This window comes from Durio zibethinus, chromosome 1 (assembly GCF_047325235.1).
Source record: "Durio zibethinus cultivar Kanyao isolate XHJ-2024 chromosome 1, ASM4732523v1, whole genome shotgun sequence".
NCBI classification, from domain to species: domain Eukaryota; kingdom Viridiplantae; phylum Streptophyta; class Magnoliopsida; order Malvales; family Malvaceae; genus Durio; species Durio zibethinus.
This window is the reverse complement of record NC_143162.1, coordinates 33,633,877-33,656,292: the sequence shown is the minus strand read 5'-3', so window position 1 is coordinate 33,656,292 and position 22,416 is coordinate 33,633,877. Positions and strand designations below refer to the sequence as shown.

General features: G+C 29.1%; 2 protein-coding genes and 1 pseudogene across 2 annotated transcripts; 2 read left to right on the top strand and 1 right to left on the bottom strand.

Annotated features, from left to right (window-relative positions):
* The first annotated feature begins 2,900 nt into the window (after positions 1-2,900).
* Positions 2,901-4,166, top strand: LOC111310798 (uncharacterized). The gene is made up of 2 exons (XM_022910198.2): positions 2,901-2,967; positions 3,084-4,166. Exons 1-2 carry the CDS (start codon positions 2,901-2,903, stop codon positions 3,647-3,649), a joined length of 633 nt encoding a protein of 210 aa, XP_022765933.1. The 3' UTR covers positions 3,650-4,166.
* Positions 4,167-5,707: 1,541 nt separating this feature from the next.
* LOC111310797 (uncharacterized) lies at positions 5,708-7,109 on the bottom strand. Its single transcript, XM_022910197.2, has one exon. The coding sequence runs from the start codon at positions 7,040-7,042 to the stop codon at positions 6,134-6,136; it is 909 nt and encodes a 302-aa protein (XP_022765932.2). The 5' UTR covers positions 7,043-7,109; the 3' UTR covers positions 5,708-6,133.
* Positions 7,110-10,337: 3,228 nt separating this feature from the next.
* On the top strand, positions 10,338-11,141 carry LOC111310796 (protein DETOXIFICATION 27 pseudogene; annotated as a pseudogene).
* The last annotated feature ends 11,275 nt before the right edge of the window (positions 11,142-22,416 follow it).

Below are 22,416 nucleotides of genomic sequence, written 5' to 3'. Positions count from 1 at the left end.
TGATACCCTTCCAAATTCTTTTAGTTTTCCTTGTATGTGGAAATTTCCCAACAAATTCCTTGTTCTGACAATGATGGCAATTTTTTATGCTAACCAAGTTGAAGTAGAAAATGCAATATCATGATGAAGCAGATAACACAAAATGATCTCCCTAGTGATGCATGCATGAAAATTCAACTTTTTTAGACTGATGTAATACAATAATAAATCAGATGGTTAACAGTGTGGAAGCAGACAAGCAGCTATTAAAGGTACGTTTTTAATGTTAAAATATAGATAAATATTATTGGGACATACTAAGTTTCTGTCTTCGACATTTTCCATTGGATCCTTGAACACGAAACCCCCTAAGTTACGCTCTAACTTTATCTATATATATATATATATATATATATATGTAAGGCTTGATCACTGTCCCATGCAAGTTGCTGCTTTTATAGTTGGGTGCTGAATGGTTTTTGATGTTAGCCAAAATCATGGGAAGGTGACAACAACAAAAAAAATGATCTGTTCATACAGAAGTGTATGTTACACCTCCAATTTGCCCGAATAACTTTGAATGATACAGCACTTGATTAATTGAGGAAATGCTTATTTCTTTGAAAAAAAAAAAAAGGAAAATTTGATGGTTTGTTGCAGTGACCAAGCAGCTCAAGTCGATCAAGCAGCTCATATTTGACACAAATAAACAAGTAATCTCAATGTTTTGCAAGAAAGGCAAGTTAAGATAAAATTGCAAAAAAAAAAAAAAAAACCCACTAAGCCTATATTTGACGCCATCTTGATGGATGATCTTCAAGACTTTAGCATCAATAGCTAGATATTATTCCTCAGGAGCAATAACCAACAAATTAACCTCTGCAATTGATCTCAATTCTCAACCATTTTCTAATAAAAGAAAATAGTATTGTTTAATCCTAGGCCACGCCAAGTAGCTAGCTAAAATCAAAGAAAGCTACATGAGTTGATTTTTTTTCTTCTTATTTTAGTCTATATATGGTTGCCGGAGACATGGGTAGCAATTCATGAAATATATATTGAAAGAATAAATGACAATCACTCAGAATATAAGTAATACTAACAGTAGTAACCATTACAAGCAGCTGGAGTTTGTACTTGGTGAAGTTCATTCCAAGTCAAAAGCTATTCTTACAAGCAACATACTGAATCTTGTCTATGAATCGAAGATTTAGATCTCTATTGATATTTGTAATCATTTTTAAACTGTAATATTTTCTCTTATTTCTATACTATTACTTCCTTTGGATAAAATATTTCGTCTCTTTCTAAATACTAATAACATTTTGGTGACAGTTAATAATGTACAAACGTCAAAATTATGTAGGCTATGTTTAACAATTTGAAAAGAAAATTGTTTGCTTTTTTTGTTATATAGAAATAAGGTGCTTCGATATGGAAATATCTCTTACATTTTCTCAAATATGGCTGAAACTTTTGAAATTAAAACTTGATTTTTCTGTACATTTACTGAAGATTGGAGATGGGGCAATAAGATAAAAATTGAAGTAATATTATTTTAACATGTCAGAAATGGCAAATAGCTATACCCATAAGAAACTATACATAAAATGTTAATGATAATACTAAACCATACATAATAAAGAATGCATGAGTTGGTAGTTAGCATAATGCAAATTGACGTTATTTTTGAGAGACTAAAAATGATAGATTTATTCAACAAAGAATTTTCTGATATATATATATATATATATATATATAGTTTTATGATCAGAAGAAATTGAGATTTTGCTTTACTTTGAATCTCGTGTGTATATATAATACAGTTGACAGCCCTTTACACCAACCAAAAGTATCCATGGACTGCACCACAAGGGAGTAGTCTTAAAGACTAGTGCTGAAAATGTGTAGTTTAATAATTTGTCCAGTAATAACATTAAAGCTAGTACATTATATCAATGGAATTCTGAATGCTTATTAAATGAAGTCTTCTAGTAATTACACATATCACTATCGATTTGAATAATTCAGAGCTTGAAACAAAAGATAGCCCCACAGGTTCATAAAATCGAGTTGTTCATGATCATCACGATGATTATAAATTAGTCTGCTTAGTCATAGTAAAATAATTAAACATCTGATGAGATTAAGCTTTAATCCTAAGAAGCTAATCTTTTTGTTAAGGTTAAACTTCTACGAGAGATATCATTTTTAACTCGTGTTGTGAGCATTACTTTTTTCCCAATATTTATGATGGTTAAAAATTGAACTTTAATAATTGAAATTAAGAGTTTAATATTTTATTAATAATTTATGTGATTATCGGAGACTATTTCTTTCAATAGATTTAGTTATAACTATTTACCGAATTTTCTTATTATAAACTTATCATAGAATCAAATGTTCAAGAGTAATCATCATTTTTTTTTCTAAAGATTAATGATGTTGTGCTATCTTTATATTAATTTCTATTTATTTTAATTTCGACTAAGTTTGTTTGTATTGTTTTCCATATACTATAATTACATTAACCTAATTTTCATAATTCTCAAATATAGTTGGGTCTGCCAACAATGTTACATGGACACTTGAAGAGGCCAAGAAAGAAATGTGAACTGGAGCTCATATATAATATTCTTTAAATTAATTATACATATATATTAAATTTACTATAGATTTGATACAATAATTTGAGGCAATTTCTATAAATTAAATATGCAAGTTTGGTATTAACATTTAAGAGAAATAATGTCATCAAACTGATATCATAGGCAACAAAAAGCTTTTCTTTTCTTTTCTTATTATTTTCCTAGTCATTCACTAGACTGTAAAAATATTGAGATTGATACCACAAATTTGACCACGTGTTTGCTTATTTTCAAGATAATCTCTAATCTCTGAATTGGATGAACTGCTTGCTAATGAATGATGCATCGAAGATGGAGAGAGCGAAATATCCATATGTATGTGAGCAGAAGTTAAATGTTGGTATATACTTTGGACACTTGAACTCAAAGTCAAATAATCCGACTAGTATAAATACTCACACCCATAGGCCTATTTTATCCAACTCTTTCTCTCTTTTTGGTGAATAGAATGACCAGCTACCCCTATTACTACCTACCCACCACCACCATCTCCACCTCCACCTCCTCCACCGTCGCTTCCACCCCCACCGAAATCTAACCATAGTATACCACCTCCTCTACCTCCACCAAAATGTAACCCATGTCCTTGTGCATGCATATGCCAACCATCTCAAGCTCCGGCACCCCCACCGCATTATTATTGGCCTACTCCTCCACCTATATCACCAGGACCACAATCACCACCGGGTCCATCTGACCACACTGTTATTATAGCTGTATTCGTCTCACTAGGAGGCGCCTTCTTCCTTGCGTTCCTAGCCGTTGGTCTCTTCTGCTTGGCTAAAAAGAAGAAGAAGAAGGTCGTGATCCCTCCTCCTGCTGCAGCCGCTGTTTGTGTTGAGGAACATGAACATATCCAAGAGACCATCACCACAGGTCCATGTGGAGAGCAGACTTTGACTATCACTGTAGTAGACGACGTTCGAATTCATGAAGCTGCTGCTGTTGGTTCCCATGCTGAACCACCCGATTATGACAGGCCGTCTTCCTCTCACGCTGAAGGCCATCTCAAAACTGGCTAACCTACAAAAACACGCATCTCCTCAAAAGGCTAAACCTACTTAAAACATCGAATTCCTTGGCTTCCACATACAAGTTTGCATAGTTTTTATTTTACACTATATATATTTTGTTGTCTTGATTTGTATACACGTCTGATATGGGATTGGGCTTTATTTGATTGTTTATTGTTGTCTTTACTTCAAATAAATTGTTCGGAAAGTAAGTCAAGGTCGAAACATGGCGGAGTTGAATGAGTTTAAGAATGAAGAAAAACAAGCATGGAAATTTCCATGTCAAGCAGGAGTTACGACCTTTGGTTTAAGCTGTTCGAACATGCTATTGGCTGGAGTGCAGTGATATGATATCTCAGATTAGTGTTTTCTTTGTGATGATGGAATAAATGTTACCAGCAAGATTATTTTTTTAACCTATGTCTTAAATTAAAGTGCAACTGCCCAAAGTTAGTTTTCATTGGATATGTTCATTTTTAGAATGATCATAAGACGCATGCTTAAACAAGAGTAGCTATATTTCTCTCTACTAACTAAGCAATTAATTATATTTATTCAAGTTTATATTTGATACATAATTAATGTATAAATTTTATACACTATCAGTAAATCAGATGATATCATCTTATTAATAAATGAATATCAACCCTTAAAATAAATATATAAAAATTTAATTTTTTAAAAAAATTTACTTATTAATGAGATGTTATCATTTGATTCATCTCATTAATGAAATGATATCATTTAATTCACTAATAATATATAAAATCTATACACTGAAAATGTATCAAATATAAATTTTTTAATTATTAATATCATCATGCTGAATATATTAAAGTAATTAATTCTGATTAAAATAAACAATAAACAGAGTAACAATGACTGGATATGGCTTTAAATTTTCAAAATTTTTATGTTTAAAATAATTGGGTGAAATGACGGTAAAAGGCAAGGGCTAGATTTTTATGTTCATTAGATTGTTGCCCACACTTTGCTTATGGTACTTTTATTTGGTAAAAATTATTTTAGAGTAGTAACAAAATAAACAAATAGTATATATATTCTCAAAATAGTAACTTATAACTTTTAATAAAGAACTTGTAAGAAATGAATTAAAAAAAGTATCTAATGTCAACAAATTTATTCAATTCGAGTTTTTATACATAAATTAAATATAAAAATCTAACTTCTAATGATTCATAATCAACATCTTATACTTTTACAAAGTGTTGAAACATAAAAAATAATCTGAAATAAAACTTTTTTTTTTGGCAGAGAAACTGACATAAAACTTTTTAATATTATATAAAAATACCGTGTATATATTTTAATTAGACGTTTTCATATTGAAAAATGAGATAATGGAGATACCATTAAAAAAAATTTACAACCACATGCTAAAAATGGAAACGTATAATCAATTCAGATTAATCCCAAATCTCAACGTGTTCAACACTGATTAAAATTAATTTTAAAAAAATGTACTATATCAATGGGTACAAATATTTGATCCCATATATTAAACTATTTTTTTCTTGTAATATTATGCAATTCTGGCTCTGGAATAGAGTAGACTCTTCTCATTTAAATTTTTATGTGTCCAAAAAAATCACACCTTAAGCACACCTTTGGAGTCAACTAATGTTCCAACGAGCTATCAATTTGTCTTGCAATAATTGTCTAATTAACAATAGAATGTGTTTGAAAAAAAAAAAGCCTAATTGGGTTTTTTTTTTTTTTTTTGAAATTCAATTAAAACCGTGACTTTCAAGATTAATACTTGAGTGTTTAGAATAAATAAATAAATTCTAGAAAATTTTACCATACGATATTCTTGGCCAAAAAAAACTTAATGAGTTATTTTCTCTAAAATTTGGGGAAATAAACATAGAATTATAATTTCAATATTTCATTACTATTCCAATTTAAAATTTAAAATTAAACTTGATATATAAAAAGTGAAATGCACAACCAAAAAGGGTAAGCCTTTTACTGAAGTAACTTTTCTTTTTTTTTGAACAAAAAAAATTCCTATACTTGACTCTAACTTTATTTGACAATATCCAAACAACAACTGAATTACATTTTCCATTTCTTTCAAACTCTACCAAATAATTGAGTAATACCAAATTCTTGAATAAGAGGAAAGAGGAGGAATAAATAATCCTTGGTTCTTTATTGCTTTGAATTTAGTACACTAATCCAAGTATCACACGGAAGCTTCACAATTCATAATAATATAGCGAAAGTAGTAATATACATTTATTTGCTTTCTACATCAAGGTGCTCCGCAGCTTCACTGCTATGGTTAGCAGAAGCTCAACGAGCACGTTCAAACAATTAATCAAATAAATTCATTCATTAAACCTTATTATAAATGCATGAAACCGACAAACAATTAATAATAATGATGAACTAGCACAAACACAAAGTATAGCAAGGGCTACATGCAAGTAGCAAATTAACTATTATAACCTTGAACGACTGATGAATTTAGTTGTCTCGATGATGAGAAGAACCGCCACCGATTCCTGGTTCATAATGTGGTGGGCTACCCGAGGTCCCGACAGTGGCGGAGCCTATGGCTTGCTGGTATATATGATCAACTGGTACTGCCACAGATTGTTCGGCATATGGGTTTGTTGGGGTTGTCTCGCAGGCTTGTTGACGTTCTTCATCACAGCAAGGTGCTGCTGCAGGAACCATTACGGGTTTCTTTTTCTTTTTCGCTAGACAAATGAGACCAACCAAAAGGAATGCAAGGAAGAAGGCACCACCGAGCGAAACGCACACGGCGATAATAGCTGTGTGGTTGCCTCCCGGTGGTGGTGGTGCTGTTACATATGATGATGGCGGCAGAGAACTGAAAGGTGGGTTTGTCCCATAAAGAGTTGGTGCTGGTGCAGGAGATAAGCTACCGGGTGTTAGGCATGGAGGTGATGAAGATTTTGGTGGTTTTGCTGGTGGTGCAGAGTAAGGTGGTGATCCCTTGTAGGAAGCAGGAGGTGATTTTGGTGGTGGAGTTTGACATTTACCAGGGCTTGGTGGATATGAGGGTTTCGGGGGTGATGCCTTACTTGGAGGCGTTGGGCTTGCAGGATTTGGCGAGGGCACTGGAGCTGGACTGGAAGGGGTACCTGGAGTTGGTTTTGGTGGTGCATAGTTATATGATGGTGCCGGTGCATTTGGAGTTGATTCTGGAGGTGAAACTGGTGCCATTGCCGGGGTTGGTGGAGGCACTGGATAAGGTGGTGTCGGAGGGTTATGGTGGCCATGACGGTGATGTGGGGGCGATGGCTTGTGGTGATGGTGGTGATGGTGTTTTGGGGGAGGTGGTGCCATAACATCGTTGCATGAAAGAGGAGGTGATGGTGGTGGAGGAGAATAGTAAGGATATGCCATTTTTTAATTTTGGAAATGAGATGTTCCTATCTCCCTACGAAGTGCTTAGAATTGTTCAAGGGAAAGGGATGGATAATTCAGCTGTGGATGACCGCTATTTGTACTACATGTGGACTTGGAGGTATTCAAGTTTTTAAACATATTGTGCACATTCTTTTTAGCTGTCCTTACATTAAAAAATGGATGACTTTTGCTAATCCGAAGGACAAATTGAGAATCATAATATTACGATTTAAGTTCCCATTAAGCCGCACTCTACCATTACTATATTGGCCAAAAAAAACTATATCCATTACAATCGGTAAACATGACCAAGATCATGAAATTTTGGTAATCTAATATCAACACGATCATTAGATAAACTATTTACGGATCCATATTACTATACGTTACGGTGCAATGCAAAAGATCTAATAGTTCTCCTAATAATGACTCAAAATTTATTTTTTTTTCTTTCTCTAATGTCATAATATTAATATGCAAATGTGAACGATGGTTAGTTGAATTGGTAAAAATAGAAGTCTAGATTTTTGCTGTTAGTAATTTTTTTTAAACGGGTGATTATGTCTTGATTTTGAAAAGAGATTCACCTAAATTTTTGTATAAAAAAATATTAATATATGATTTTGCATATTTTGAAGTGACGGTAAAATGGATAATCGACCAAATAATATCCCGAAAGAATCTTAGTACCAATGCAATTTAACTAATTTACAAATTAATCAATGTAGCAAAAATTAATTTTCCATATAGCCTAGGTGGTTCAACGAAGTATGTAAGTTTGCGGTGGCTAGGCTTTTGTTTTTTGTCCCAAAGAGTTATATGAGTCGTATCTTTCTGGTTAGGTATAATTTTTTCATGATTTCTATTATGAGAGGTAGAGCACGCAGTGTCCATTTCTGCTTGTAGGGAATGCTTCAGATGAATTCGACATTTCTAGTATAAACTAATTGTTAGATTTCCATGACCAAAAATTGGTTTAATTTTGAATAATCAAGTTTTTATATATTTTTTTAATTTTAATTTTTTTTATAAAATTACAAGTACAATTATAATCATAATAAAATATTATATCACATATAAGAAATCATAAAATAATCAAACAATAAACCAATAAATAAACTAAAATATAACTAAATAAATCTAATAAATTTGAATCGAACTCATGGTTTTAAGACCACCTTTTTATTACTAGGTCAAAATATCAACAAGTTTTTATATGTTTTAGTTATTATGATGTCAAGTGCATTATATAGCTACTCTTAATCCAAGTAAAACAAAAAAATAAAATAAAATCTTGGCTTCTTATTGTTCAACTGAAAAATTAAAGAGAAATTGATGTCCCATAATTATGCCATTATTTAACCAACCAACACGAGTGGCTCAAGTAACAAGAAAGTTTGTTTATCTTATTGTTATTTTAATTTGATTCGAAATTTTTTTGAGACTGTAAAAAAATAATTTTTTATTAATTCATTAAATCAGACCTAATTAAATCAATTTGGATCAAATTTTTTTTAAAAAAATGAACTGAATGAAACCTAAAAACCCATTACTATTCAAAAAAATTATGCCATTAATTAATTTTAAGCAGAGAGAAAGAGCATCCCAGTTCATCCGGCGACAAGCAGGCCTAATCATTGCTGGCACAAGAATAGTCAACTAGTTTAAGTACTAAACCAAATTTAATCATATATATATAATCAAAGTTTCATAACCCTAATTTCTTAATTAGTTTCTCAAGTTTCAATTGATTAAAAATCAAGCCATTCAAACATGGTGTATATTAGTTTTATATGCATGGTCCAATGAGTACAACTCCAATATTTTTCTAATCCCAGAAACTATATCATAAATTTAAAACATCAAGTTGGAGAATTTTGAACAATATTCAAGAGAATACATTCAGGACTCCTGTAAATTGAAGTTGTAGTGTTTGAAAAGTCTTCGGATATTCTTCTTGATAATGCTGGAAGCAATTAATTACACAAATTAATTTCACTAATTGATATGACATATGAAAATGATGAGCAATATTTGGACATATTGGAATTTAAAGGTTGCCTACTTGCATTTCACATGCTTAACCATCACTTTCTCACGCAAACTTTAATTAAATTGATAGTAACAAGAAATTGACTTGCTGCAAACATTTATTCAGTGGTGTTTGTTTTTGTTGCCAACTTGGAACTGTATTTGACCACGCAATCAGTTGAAACTTAGAAGCTTAGTTGAAGGTTAATCTTAATATATAAAATATAGCAGTACGTAAGAAAATGTTGAGAAAGAAGAAAATATTAATTCAATCGGATTCAATTGAGAGTAAACTAAGATTCAAGTGATGTAATTGTAAATTTGTCCATGAAATGAGGGAAGATTCCTTTTTATGTACAGTAAATTACAGTCATGCATTTCAAATTTTGGGCTAAATATTATTTTAGTTCATAAACTTGAAAAAATAATTTAGTAGATCCTAATTATTGGCAAGAATCCTAATGAATTAGTCAATTCGTTACTAGGATCATCATTTTTTGGGTTAAATGACAACACAGAGAAAATGGATGACATGAAATATTTTATTTTATAAAATCTTAAACCCTATACGCTTAAAATCAAATCCTAATTAAAAAAACTTGAAATTTTCTATCTTCTTCTCTTCTAAAACTCCTCTCTCTCTCTCTCTCTCTCTCTCTCTCTCTCTCTCTCTAATCTTGGTTGGGTTTAAAATTCATGGGCTCTAAAAATCAAAGCCCAACCTTGGGGTCCAAATTTTGAGTTGTAGTCTTTCTTTCATGACTTGGAGTTGGACTCAGTCCAGCCCAGCTTAAGGGATCAATAATTGCGGGCCTTTCTTCATGACTTGAACAAGAGCCTTCGTGGCCCGAGCCACAGCCTCCCATTGTCGCGTGGTGGCGGAGGCCAGAGGCTGAGGGTCACTGCCAAAAGCCCAAGAAATGGGCACAATACAGCAAGAGGAGGAAGAAGAAGCTTTGATTCTTTCAAGCTCAATCAAACTCAACGCTTCCATCTCCAACAACAGAGTCAAATCTGATAAGAAAAACCTGGGTTGAATCAAAGAAGCTATGGTTAATTGTGGGTCCTTCCATCTTCTGCCGCCTTGCCATGTTCTCCATGACTGCCATAACTCAAGCATTCGCTGGCCACCTTGATGACCTCAATCTAGCTGCCATTTCCATTGCTACCACTGTCATCATTTCCATCACTTTCGGATTCTTGGTAATTGTAACTAATAACCCATATAAAAATGTTTCTTATTTTTCTCATCTCAAAATATCTCCTTATTTTTCATTTAAAAAAAAAAAGACCAAAGTTTTTTGAAGCTTGCTTTCTTGTAGTTAGGAATGACCAGTGCATTAGAGACAGTATGTGGACAAGCTTATGGAGCAAAGCAATATCAAATGTTGGGTATATATATGCAACGTTCATGGATTGTTCTCGTCATTTGTTCCGTTCTTTTACTACCTTTTATCATTATTGCTGCTCCTCCAATCTTAAAGCTCATTGGGCAACCAACCAACGTGGCTGTCCAAACTGGTTTAGTTGCAGTTTGGTTGACACCATTGCACTTAAGCTTCCCATTTCAGTTTACATTGCAGAGATTCTTACAGAGCCAACTGAAGACTGCAGTGATTGCTTGGGTTTCTGGGGTTGCCCTTGCAGTTCATGTGTTAGTGAGTTGGGTTTTTGTTTACAAGTTGAAAGTTGGGACAGCTATTGCCCTTGATTTCTCGTGGTGGTTGTCCGTTTTGGGACTTTTTTTATGCTATTTGTGGTGGTTGTCCACTTTCTTGGACTGGTTTTTCTGCACAGGCCTTCCTTGGGCTTTGAGATTTCTTCAAACTCTCTCTTGCCTCTGGTGTCAAGCTTTTGTACGTGCTGGGTCTCTGTTACCTTTCCTTGATTTATTTGATAATTGATTCTCTTATAATACTGAAGTAATTAATCAGAGTTTGTGGATATTTTATGTTTCAGGTTGGAGAATTTCTATTACAGAATATTAATTACAGTGTCTGGGTATTTGCACGATACTGAATTTGCAATTGATGTTCTTTCTATTTGGTTGGTTCCACTTCCTTGTGTCACCTTTTTTTTTTTTTTTTTTTTTAAAGTCTACAATTTGGGTGTTGTTTTCATACTTTGCTCAATCATTTTTGATAAATTTCAATTCCTAATTTGGTTACATATCAATCTGTGGCTGGGAATCCATGATTCTACTGGGATTTTTTGGCTGGAACTGGGTATATTACTGGTTGTAAGTCCCCCTCCCCATCTCACCATGCAAGTGCTAATCAATTGACACTACAAAATATTTTTCATATATTGATACTTGATTATATTGACCGTCAAATTTCGTTAGTAAAAAATATTTTTTCAGACAAATTTTTAATATTATTAGAATATACTATATTTATACCAACATTTATTTCATTATCGATATAAATAAACTTTTTTTATGATATATGACTATCCGTTAACATAAATATGTTATATATTAATGATTATTAATATAACCGTCAGTATAAGTTTAAAACAAAAAAAACTATTGACTTACAAAAAATTGAACGGAATTCCTGAAAGTGTTTTTTTGTCAAAAACGTCTTCAATAATCCATTCAAAAAGTTTTGAAAAGGGATTATTGAAGGTGTTTTCGATCAAAAACGTCTTCAATAATTCATACAAAAATTTTTTTGAATGGATTATTTACTGACAATTAAATTCTGTTAATAAAAGAGATTTTTACTGATAGATTTTTAATACCATCAAAATATAGCATACTTGTATAAATATTTTATTTAACTGTCGGTATAAGCAAACTTTTTCTGATGATATATGACTATTTGTCAGTATAAATATATTATATACTGATGATTACTAACGTAACCATTAGTATAAGCTCAAAACAAAAAAACCATTAGTTTACAAAAAATTGAATAAGATTATTGAAGGTATTTTTAATGACATGCTTTTTCATTTAATTAATATCCCTTATGCAAAAAGCAACAATGCATTTTTGTAACTATCGATTAACTCTTTAACGACTATTTATGATTTTCACTTTGTGATTGCACAATAAAATTTTATTTTATACAATCACTTCTAGTTAATACACCCAACAAACAAAATATATCTCACACTGCCCATGTTTCTGATAATAATAATTATTTGGTTTATTATCTACTAATTAGTCTATGAAACACTATATCTTAATAATAATTATTCACATATATCAATTTAATTTTAATTGATTTTCATGAAAATTGAACACTAGTTAAAATTTGAACCAATAATAAATTTAAAATATATATATCAATATTTGATTTATAAATGACAAATATAGATAGAATTATACAAATAACTTGACTCAATTTATTATCTCAATTTTGGTGTCATGATTTAATAATAAAACTAATATTGTTGTCAAATCTTATTTTCTGCATATATTCTCTATTTACATCTAATTTATCATCGTAAATTCTTTTACTCATTTTTTATTGTTTTCATAGAAACCATGAGACAATTTATTTATTCTATATATATTCAACACATGACAATTAAACAATTACCCATTCTATTAGAATCCAATTTAATTTATTACTTGATAATAAATGATAATTTTTTTGGTCATAAATCAATTCATGTATTTCTCTTTTATGTTTTCAAGCTATTTCCCATCACAATCTTTATAAGCATTAATTTTTCAAATAAATAGAATACAATTCATTAAACTCAATTATACAATCAGTTTCAGTATATGCATAAATTTATGCAATATAATCAATATTTTGCATATTATGTTTTGACTTTACACACTGATGAAATAAATTGTTAATGTGTTATTTCATTCAGTCAATTTTTTTATCATTAATTATGCAAAAAATAAAATGCATACCTCTAACGAAGATCTTTTATGAAAATTAATATTTTGGTCTATAGAAACATTAATCCTTTGACACATCGAGCCTTCTCTACTATCGATATCCAAATCATATCAATTTCTCATAATTGCCTTTAAATTGTTAAAAAAATAAATAAGAGAATAGAAATAATAAAAAAGAATTTTGATTTTAAGGTATGAAGAACACTTTCTTAAAGGTAATTATATCTTTAGGATACAAAAAACCTCAAACTCTCAAATCAGAAGCGGTGAAAATGATTATACTAAAAGATTTATTTATAATGAATGAATAGAGATAAATTTTTATTGATTTTTTGTATAATCATGACCTTTATGAATAATAATTTATTTATTCTTAAATAGTTATAACTATTTGTTATATGATAATTATTTTTATTCAAATATAATTATTTAAAATATAAATAAAAATAATATAAAAATTAATTTTATTCATCAATAATTAAATATTTCTATTTAATGTGTGAGGGCACCACATTCTAAAACTATCAACAGTTGAATCTTAGTCTACATCTATTAACTTAAAAACGTGTAAGTTGCTCATCTTGAATATGCATTGCAATTTTCAATAGATTTAGAGCTGAAAAGAGCGCCTATGCAGAAACAGTGGCGCATCTGAGATCAGACATCTGAGAAAGTAAATAGCTTCCATTGTCTCAAACTTTAATGGAACATTTCTCTCTCCATAAACCAGCATTGGTTTTATTGATGAATAATTTTAATTCCATTTTTTGTGGTTTTCTGGCATACATGTTCTGAAGTAGTTTATTATGATATTTTTGGTTTTGATGATGATCTGAGGTTCAGACATTGATACTAACTATCATCACAATGAAATGCAAATGGGAAACAGAGGTAGGTTGTGATATCTTGAAAACCCTCGATTGTTTTTCTTTTCTAAATAAAGTTATTAATTTTCATGTGTCTAAAATCTCATTTACAGGCAGAAAAGGCTTGAATTCATATATCAAATGACACAGGTTCCTACCAATAAACATTAGTTTGAGTGTGCTGTGAGTGAATGAATCAATGTTATGTCTGGACCTGTTTTAGGAAAATGGGGAAAGGCATATCTCCGGGTAATTTTTCCGACGTTAAATTTTGTGCATTGGTACTCAATTTTCACATCAAGAAGAACAAGAAAGAGGGCAGGAGAGGGTAAAAGAAACTAATAATGGATGATTACGATGAAAAGGCAATGAAAATGCCATACGCCTACATCTATATATTCCTAGTTTCTATGACTTGGTTCCATAATTGAAACTTCGTAGGGGAAATGCTAGTTGGTGCTAAAGTGTGGTTGAACTTAATACCTTTATTTGAAATGTCACCATGCGTAACCACATTAGCATCCACTTAAGCCAAGCTCAAGGGATTAGTTTTAGATTTTCAAAAATTTCTTGTTTGCTTTTTTGAAAGCCTATACAAATAGTTACATAAGATACCTGCAATAGGAATTGTAGATGATAATAATGGACCATTTTGCAATATACATGAAGTTCTGCCTAATCCTGTAATTAGCCTCTCATTAATTTACAAACTTAAGTGATTGCGGGCTGGATTATGGACCCAAGGCAGTAGCCTCTCTTGAATTTTGGAAGGGCCTTTTAAGCCCACTGAAAGGGTAATTAAATCAATTTTGTAAACTTGTAATTACCAGAGCATGTCCCATTATGAGAAAAATGAATATTATAAGAACATTTCTGTCTCCAATTTGTAAACACCCTAATTAACCGCTCAAGCTTATGAGGCTTGATTCAACAGAGTCTGAATCTAAGCTCAAATTAATTGAACCTAGCTCAATAGGGATGGTTATCAAGCCTAAAGATCAATTTTTTATTTTTTTTTATTATTTGGTTTTATTTATTTATTTATTTTGACTAATTATTCATTTGTTGTTATTTATCTTCAATTTTTTTATTTATCTATTTTTTATTTTTAGGATTTATTATTAGTTTTTTTAGGTGATAATAATAATCATTTTAAAAAAAATGAGAATAATGTTCTGCCGTGAATGGAATTTATGGAATTGTAAACAGACTCAATCTCTACAAGATCAATGCTGAATGAGGAGTCAGGGTTAAGAGAAAATTCTTTAGATTTTTCATTATAAATATGGGATCATAACAACACAGAAGAGGGGACAAGGAGAGAAAATAAAAAACAGAAAGAAGGGAGCAAAAAATTAAAAGTAAAAAAGAAAATAGATAGATCAGAAACACAGCAAGCAGAAAGAAGAAAAATTTTGGAGTTTTGTTAAAAAGAAAAAAAATTTTCTAGAAATTTTCTAAAAAATTTTCATATTCCAATGAAATTTTTCGACGTCGGTGAAATTTTTCGACAAGTTTTTTAGCCCCAACTGAATTTTTTGACAGGTTTCCTAGAATTCAACTCAGATTCTAGCATCAGTTGAATTTTTCAACGAACCTCTAACGAACTAACCCAGATTCCTATGACATTTTTCAAAATTCGATGGAGATTCAATCGAAATTCATCTAACTTTTAGAGAAACGGGAGAGAAAGCAAGGGAAGAGAGAGAAAGGAAAATGGCGATCTGAGGCAGAAAGTTTGAACTTTACCTTTTATAGCAATTCCAAAACGACATTTTTTTTTGTGTTTTAATTCAGCCTAGGATCCGCATGTTTTACCATTGGGTAACCCAACTCGTAGCGCCACCTATTTTAACTTGTTCCACAGTTGATCCTTATAGCCAAGCTGATTTTCTCAAGTCGAGCCTTCGAGCCTTTTTTTGTGTCTAGAGTCTAGCCGCGCCACCTCTCTAACTGAGCCATTTTTTTGGTATTTTCCTTGTATTTTTGTATTTATGTGTTTGTTTATTTTTTAGAGTATTTTTGTATAAATAAATTTAAAAAAAATAAAAATATATATAAAATAAAATTTTTTAAAAAAAATTCTTAAGGAAAAGTTGAAAGTATTAATTTTTCTTAAAAATAAAATTTTCAAAAATATATTTTTAAGGAAAAGTTGAAAGTATCAATTTTCCTTGAAAAATAAAATTTCAATAAAAAAAAATATTTTTGAGAAAAAGTTGAAAGTATCAATTTTTCTTAAAAGTAAAATTTTTAAGGAAAAAACATTGTTAAGAAAAAGTTGAAAGTATCAATTTTTCTTGAATAAAAGTATTAATACTTAAAAAAATAATAACAATAATAAAGTAAGAAAAAGAAATTTTAAGAAAAACTTAAAGTATTAATTTTTTTTCCTGAAAATTTTTTTAATAATCTGACGATGGAGTTTCTGTAAGAGAAATAATAATTTTATTGTATACTCTTCAGATAAGAAAATTTTCTTAATTTTCTGTCAAAAATATTGAAGTCAATTAAGGATAATTTTTAATAATTAAATACTTGATAAAATTTTTAAGACTTAATGAATAACACGAAATTAAATTGGTATCATCTTTCGATGGGTATTGTGAAAGTGCTATAATATTTCTTACTCGTAACCGAACTCTTGAACTTTGTTTTGATTAATAAATCTGAACATTTTTTTTAGAGACTCTTAATCAAGCTTAAGTATTTTTTAAAATGATAAATTTTTTAGGTGATCAATCATATTTAAATAAAAAAATTAATGATAATTTTTTAAATTAATATCTAATAATAAATCTACAAATCTAAATGTTATGATATAATTAATAGAGAATTATGACGAACTTATAATGTACGCATCCCTCGTTTACAAAAGATGGTTAGCTGTTTGGTTTGGTGTCAGCAACTTGAGAAAATTTATTGACCAATCAAATTTTATGCTTGCACTGTTGAGTTGATGTTATGGATATTATTCGCCTATATCTTTTCAATAATGTTCTTTTATACTTTCCTAGCCATACTACAAATAAATAATTGCTTCTTGTTTACTTTCACACAATAATAAATTTATACGAATTACGTGCAACAAACATCATAGCTTCTGAAATCATCAAAACATCAGAACTTTTAAAATCACCGGGGCACAAGCATTCTTGGTACCAAATTTAATAATGGCTTTTTTATATTATTTTTTTTAGGAAAAATGATTATATTTATTAGAATTTGAATTTAAAATAACTGTTTAATATTTTTTTTTAAAGATAGTAAATTTGTGAATCAGTTAGATTAAATTTATTTTTTTATGTTAATATATATAATCTTTTTGAATGGCTATAATAAAAATTTAAATATGGAGATAAGCTTGCTCAAAAACTCATGCATTAGAGTATATCAGGGCGACGAAAGCTGATTGATCTGCCGCTTGCTTCCAGCCGCAAAGAGTTGGAAATCAGATTGAGTTGTCAATTAAAAGAGAATAAAAGATACCTAATGCGTCACATGAGATCATTTTTACGGTCTTAATGATTAAAGTTGGCTTTTCATTTGTCGATCAAGTCATAGACTTTTGGAAAAAAAAAAAAAGCCCGTGGGTATGCAAATACAACAACGGCTCCTGTTTCCAATCCATTGACTTTGTAAATCGATAACGATGGTGAAATGATAATTACAGAAGTTTGCAAAACATTTTCCAACTAATATGAATAAAAAGATAAATGTTAACCAATGTCCCCAGCACTAATTAAGATAATATTAAAAAATTACAATTAATGTATTTTCTATTCAATTTGACAAAAATAATCTAAAATAACATTTTAATTAATTTTAATCAATATCATAAACACCCGTTAATCGGATTAATCAACAAACTACCGGTCCTTATTAGGTGGTTTAGGATTTTAAATTTCAGTTGGATTTTGCTTCTTGTTCCTTTGTAAGTCTAGATTATATATTTCTTCCTTTTTCGCTCATAGTAAAATGTGGGTCCTGAACTCGAAAATTGAAAGGTGGATTAATATATGATGAGACAAAACAAAAATTGAACCAAAATGGTTAGATTATCCTTTTGCATTGATGCCGAAGCCTACTCAGTCAGGACGGCAGTGGTCCAACCCAAACTCCAAAGCATTTATATCTACAATAATAATATATGAAATAAAACAGTAAGATAATAGACATTATTGTTAATTATATTTTTAAACTGTTATTTATTATTTTAAATTATTTTTAATTTAATGTTTGTAAAAATATTATTATAATCAATTAATAATTTTAGTCGATCTTAGTTTTAATTAGCTAAATTCTAATTCAATTAATATATTAATATTAACGATTTAATTATGATTATTATTAAAAGTTTTGTAATTGATTTTATTATATATTTAATATTTATGTTTTTTTTACATTTTTCTTATAATTAACCTCTTAAATTTTAAAATGTGATTGATTGAAGTATCAACGATTATTGATGGTTGATGACTAATTTTTTTACCTAAATCTTATAAGTTTTTTGATTAAATGCATAAATCTTATATTCTAAGATTAAGATTGATATATTTTTCTTGCATTACATGTAATTGCTATCAAGAGGCCAATAACTTTCAGAATTATTTCTGTTTTTTCTTTTTAAGAAATATATGTCTTAAAAAGTATATCAAAATTATGATTATATTGAGTTTTAAATAGTATTATTATACTAAAATTAGAGTTAGTATTTGATTTACTTATGACTTGTATGGTAGGGTCTCTTTTTCAATCCAAGAGAAAAATATACCACACACTTGTTATTACAAAAAAATGAAGGTTTAGTGACTGTTTTTTAACGGCGTTTAGATTTTAAAATGTCACTAAAAATATTTTTTTGTAGCGTTTGTTGACCTAAATGTTTCTAATAGGTGTTTTTGCACTACTTAAAAAATTTTCAAAATGTTAGAAGAAAGAATCAAACTTAGGATCTTATGATTAATAGTCGTATGCTTTAACCAACTGAACTGTTTCAGCATTTTTAATAAAGGATTATTCAAGAGATTTATAATATAAATGTCGTTAACAAACATTTTTGTACGCTTCAAAAAACCCTTAAAACGTTAGAGAAAATGATCAAACCTAAGACCTTATGATTAATAGCTGAATGTCCTAACTGACTGAACTACTTCAGTATTTTTAGCAAAAGATTATTCAAGGCGTTTATAATGTAAACGTCGCTAACATACGTTTTTACACTCCTTAAAAGACCCTAAAGGGAGGGATCAAACCTAGAATCTTATGGGTAATAGCCGTATGCTTTAACCGACTGAACTGATTCAGTGTTTTTAGCAAGTGATTATTCAATGTATTTTTTATCAACCACTTTGAATAATCCCCAATAAAAATTAGAAAAAATTATTCAATGTGTTTTCTGGCCAAAAACACCTTGAACAATCCTAAAAAAAAAATGAAAAGAGATTATTGAAGGTGTTTGTTTTGTAAAAAACATCTTGAATAATTTCAAAATATGGAAGATGATTATTCAATGTGTTTTTAACTAGAAACTACTTGAATAACCTTATTTAATTTTTTTCAAGAGATTATTCAAGGCGTTTTCATTTAGAAAACGTCTTGAATAATCTTTAAAAAATAGGAAGGGATTATTGAAAGCATTTTTTGTAAAAAATACTTTGAATGATTCTCAAAAAAATGAAAGGGATTATTCAAGGCGTTTTTAGCCAAAAATACCTTTACTAACCCTATTCAATTTCTTGTAAATGATTATTCAATGTATTTTATGGCAAAAAAAGCCTTGAACAATTCAAAAAAAAAAAAATGAAAGGGGATTATTCATGCCAAAAATGACTTGAATAATCTCTAAAAAAAATTAAAAGAGATTATTGAAGATGTTTTTAGCCAAAAACGCCTTAAATAATCCTTCAAAAAATTGGAGTGGATTATTGAAGGTGTTTTTTTTGTCAAAAACACCTTGTATAATCCTTAAAAAAATTGAAAGGAATTATTGAAGGCATTTTTAGTAAAAAAACACCTTCAATAATCACATTTTCTCGCTGCTAAATTTTACTTAAATTTTAAATCTTTGAGATCTTTTTTGCTTTTCTTTTCCTTACTCATTTCTTCAATTTCTGCTCATTTTGGGTCACTTTCTTCCTATTTTTTACCTAAGTTTCAATCATTTTGTGGTCAATTTTCATTTTCTTTCCTTTCATTTTTGTAAATTTCAAGTTAACTTTCTTGCATTTTTTATCAAATCCTTAAACTTTCAGTTTGATTTATGGGGTCAACTCTTTAAATTTTTTGTCTGATTTATTGTGTTTCTGTCGCCGTTCAAACTCTATTGGTAAGCTCCATTTCAACATTGATAATTTTTAGTGTTTGATCGTTCTTGTTCTTTTTTTACCAATTTATTTCATTATTGCAATTATGAGTATGGTTTTGTTTGGTTTGTGAGAAAAATTCAAGATAGAACAGAAAGTGAAAGAAATAGAATTTTTCTCTGAAAAACTTGAAATTGAACATTAAATTTAGTTATAAATATGAATGAAATTTTAGGTTTAGTTTTTTTTTTCAATAGAATATTTTTAAATTACTAAAAAATTGTTACTTATTAACATGAATTTGTTGATTCATTCAAGATATCCTTAAGAAATCATTCTGAAAATAATCTATTATGTTTTTTTATCTCATCTTGGCATTTATTTTGTTTGTTTTTTCAGATCATGGTGTTTAATGAAATGATTTAATATTGCTTGAAAGGATTTGTTGTGCATGAAAACCATCAACAACAGAAGATGGTAGTGACCAAGATGTGAAAATTTTTTCATCAAATGGTAGTGTTCAAAATCTATGCAGTCATTAATTTCATACAAATTAAATTTTTAGTTAATATATTAAAATAATTTGAATGTTATTACATATATTAAACTTTGTGTTTTATCCATATTAGAACAAATGATGTATTTATAATATTCAGTTTATGAATTTAGGTTCGTTTTTATTTCTTTTAATATTTTTTATTTAATGATAATAATCAATATTAAAAGAAAATTTTAAAAAATAAATTTTTTAATTTAGCGACATTTATACCTAAAAAGACTTCTAAATGCCAAAATGTAGTTCCGCTTTTTATTATAAACATCACTAACTTTAATGGCATTTTTTATTATAAAAGCCTCTAAATTTAGCGACGTTTTATGATAAAAATGCTATTAAGTTAGCGATGTTTTTCTAAAAACGCAACTATTTTTTTCGACGTAAGTATAAACGACACTCTTAGGGGTTCTTTTGGCAAACCTTGCTAATCTTTTAATGACATTTATAATTGCCGTTAAATATGGAAAAAAAAAAAAAAAGGGTCATTAAAAACTTAACTCCGGTAGTGTATTTAATTTCAACTTGGATCAATCAGTGAAGAGAGACAATCTACATTCCATATATATTTTTGAATTCTTCACAAATCGTTGATGATTTGATTTTTATCGTTTGAAAAAGAAAGGATTAAATGAAAATTTTTTATGTGAAATTTTATAGATAAAATTTATAAAAAATTTTATTAAAAATGAATAAATTAAAATTAATAAATTGAAATTTTTATCATATAAATCAAGAATATAAAATTTAACAAAATTTATAAATTTATTAAATAAATTTTTTAATAAAAATATAAACAAAATTTTTATAATTAAATAAATATAGATCAAATTCGAATTATCAATAATATTTTTAATAATTTTTTTACATATTAATAATCTTCATATTAAATTTTATCAAGTTATCAATTTAAATATTTTATTAAAATTAATAATTACTCATTTTTAATAAAAAAATTTATAAAACTCACATATAAAGCATCATATAAGTTTTGTCCAGGATTAAATTCCAATCACAGAAATGCAAATATTTTATAAGTCGTCAACCCAACAACAATGAATGAACCTTTTTTTTTTTTTTTTGCAAAGTATATGGATCTCGATCGTTACATTACCTAACCAAACCGGCTAGCTAAGAGCTAGTTCAGTGTTATTATAATTATTATGGTTGAAAAAAATTAGATTAAAAAAATGTATTTAAAAATGTGATAAAAATGTATAATTAAAAATTTTAAGTATTACATATTAATATAAAAAAATTATAAATAATTAAAATGCTTAAAAATATAAAATAATACAATGATTTTCATCCATGCGTGCCCACAGTTTCCCTTTGTCCCATGGCTCTCTTGGATGTCCAACAACATTTGCCCATATTTATCTCCATCTCTGTGTCACTGGCTCTGCCCTTCCTTCTTTGAGGACAATTCTCATTCATATCATATATGTTCTAACTCTACAAATGCATACAATTTGTTCATATGAACACAGATGCATCAATCAATCGGCATCAATAATGTTACAACATTGATAATCTTAAGAATGTGTATTCAGACAGAAAAAAAATACTATAACAATTAAATTTTCTTTATTTGCATATATGTGCATATATAAATGCACGCAGAACATATAATTCTTAGCATACACATGACCAGTTGGCTTATACATTAAGCCAAGAATTGAGTGAGCGTCCTTATCTATAGACAACGGAGACAATCCCTTTAATTACCAATGGCAAGGTGCGGTGTATGC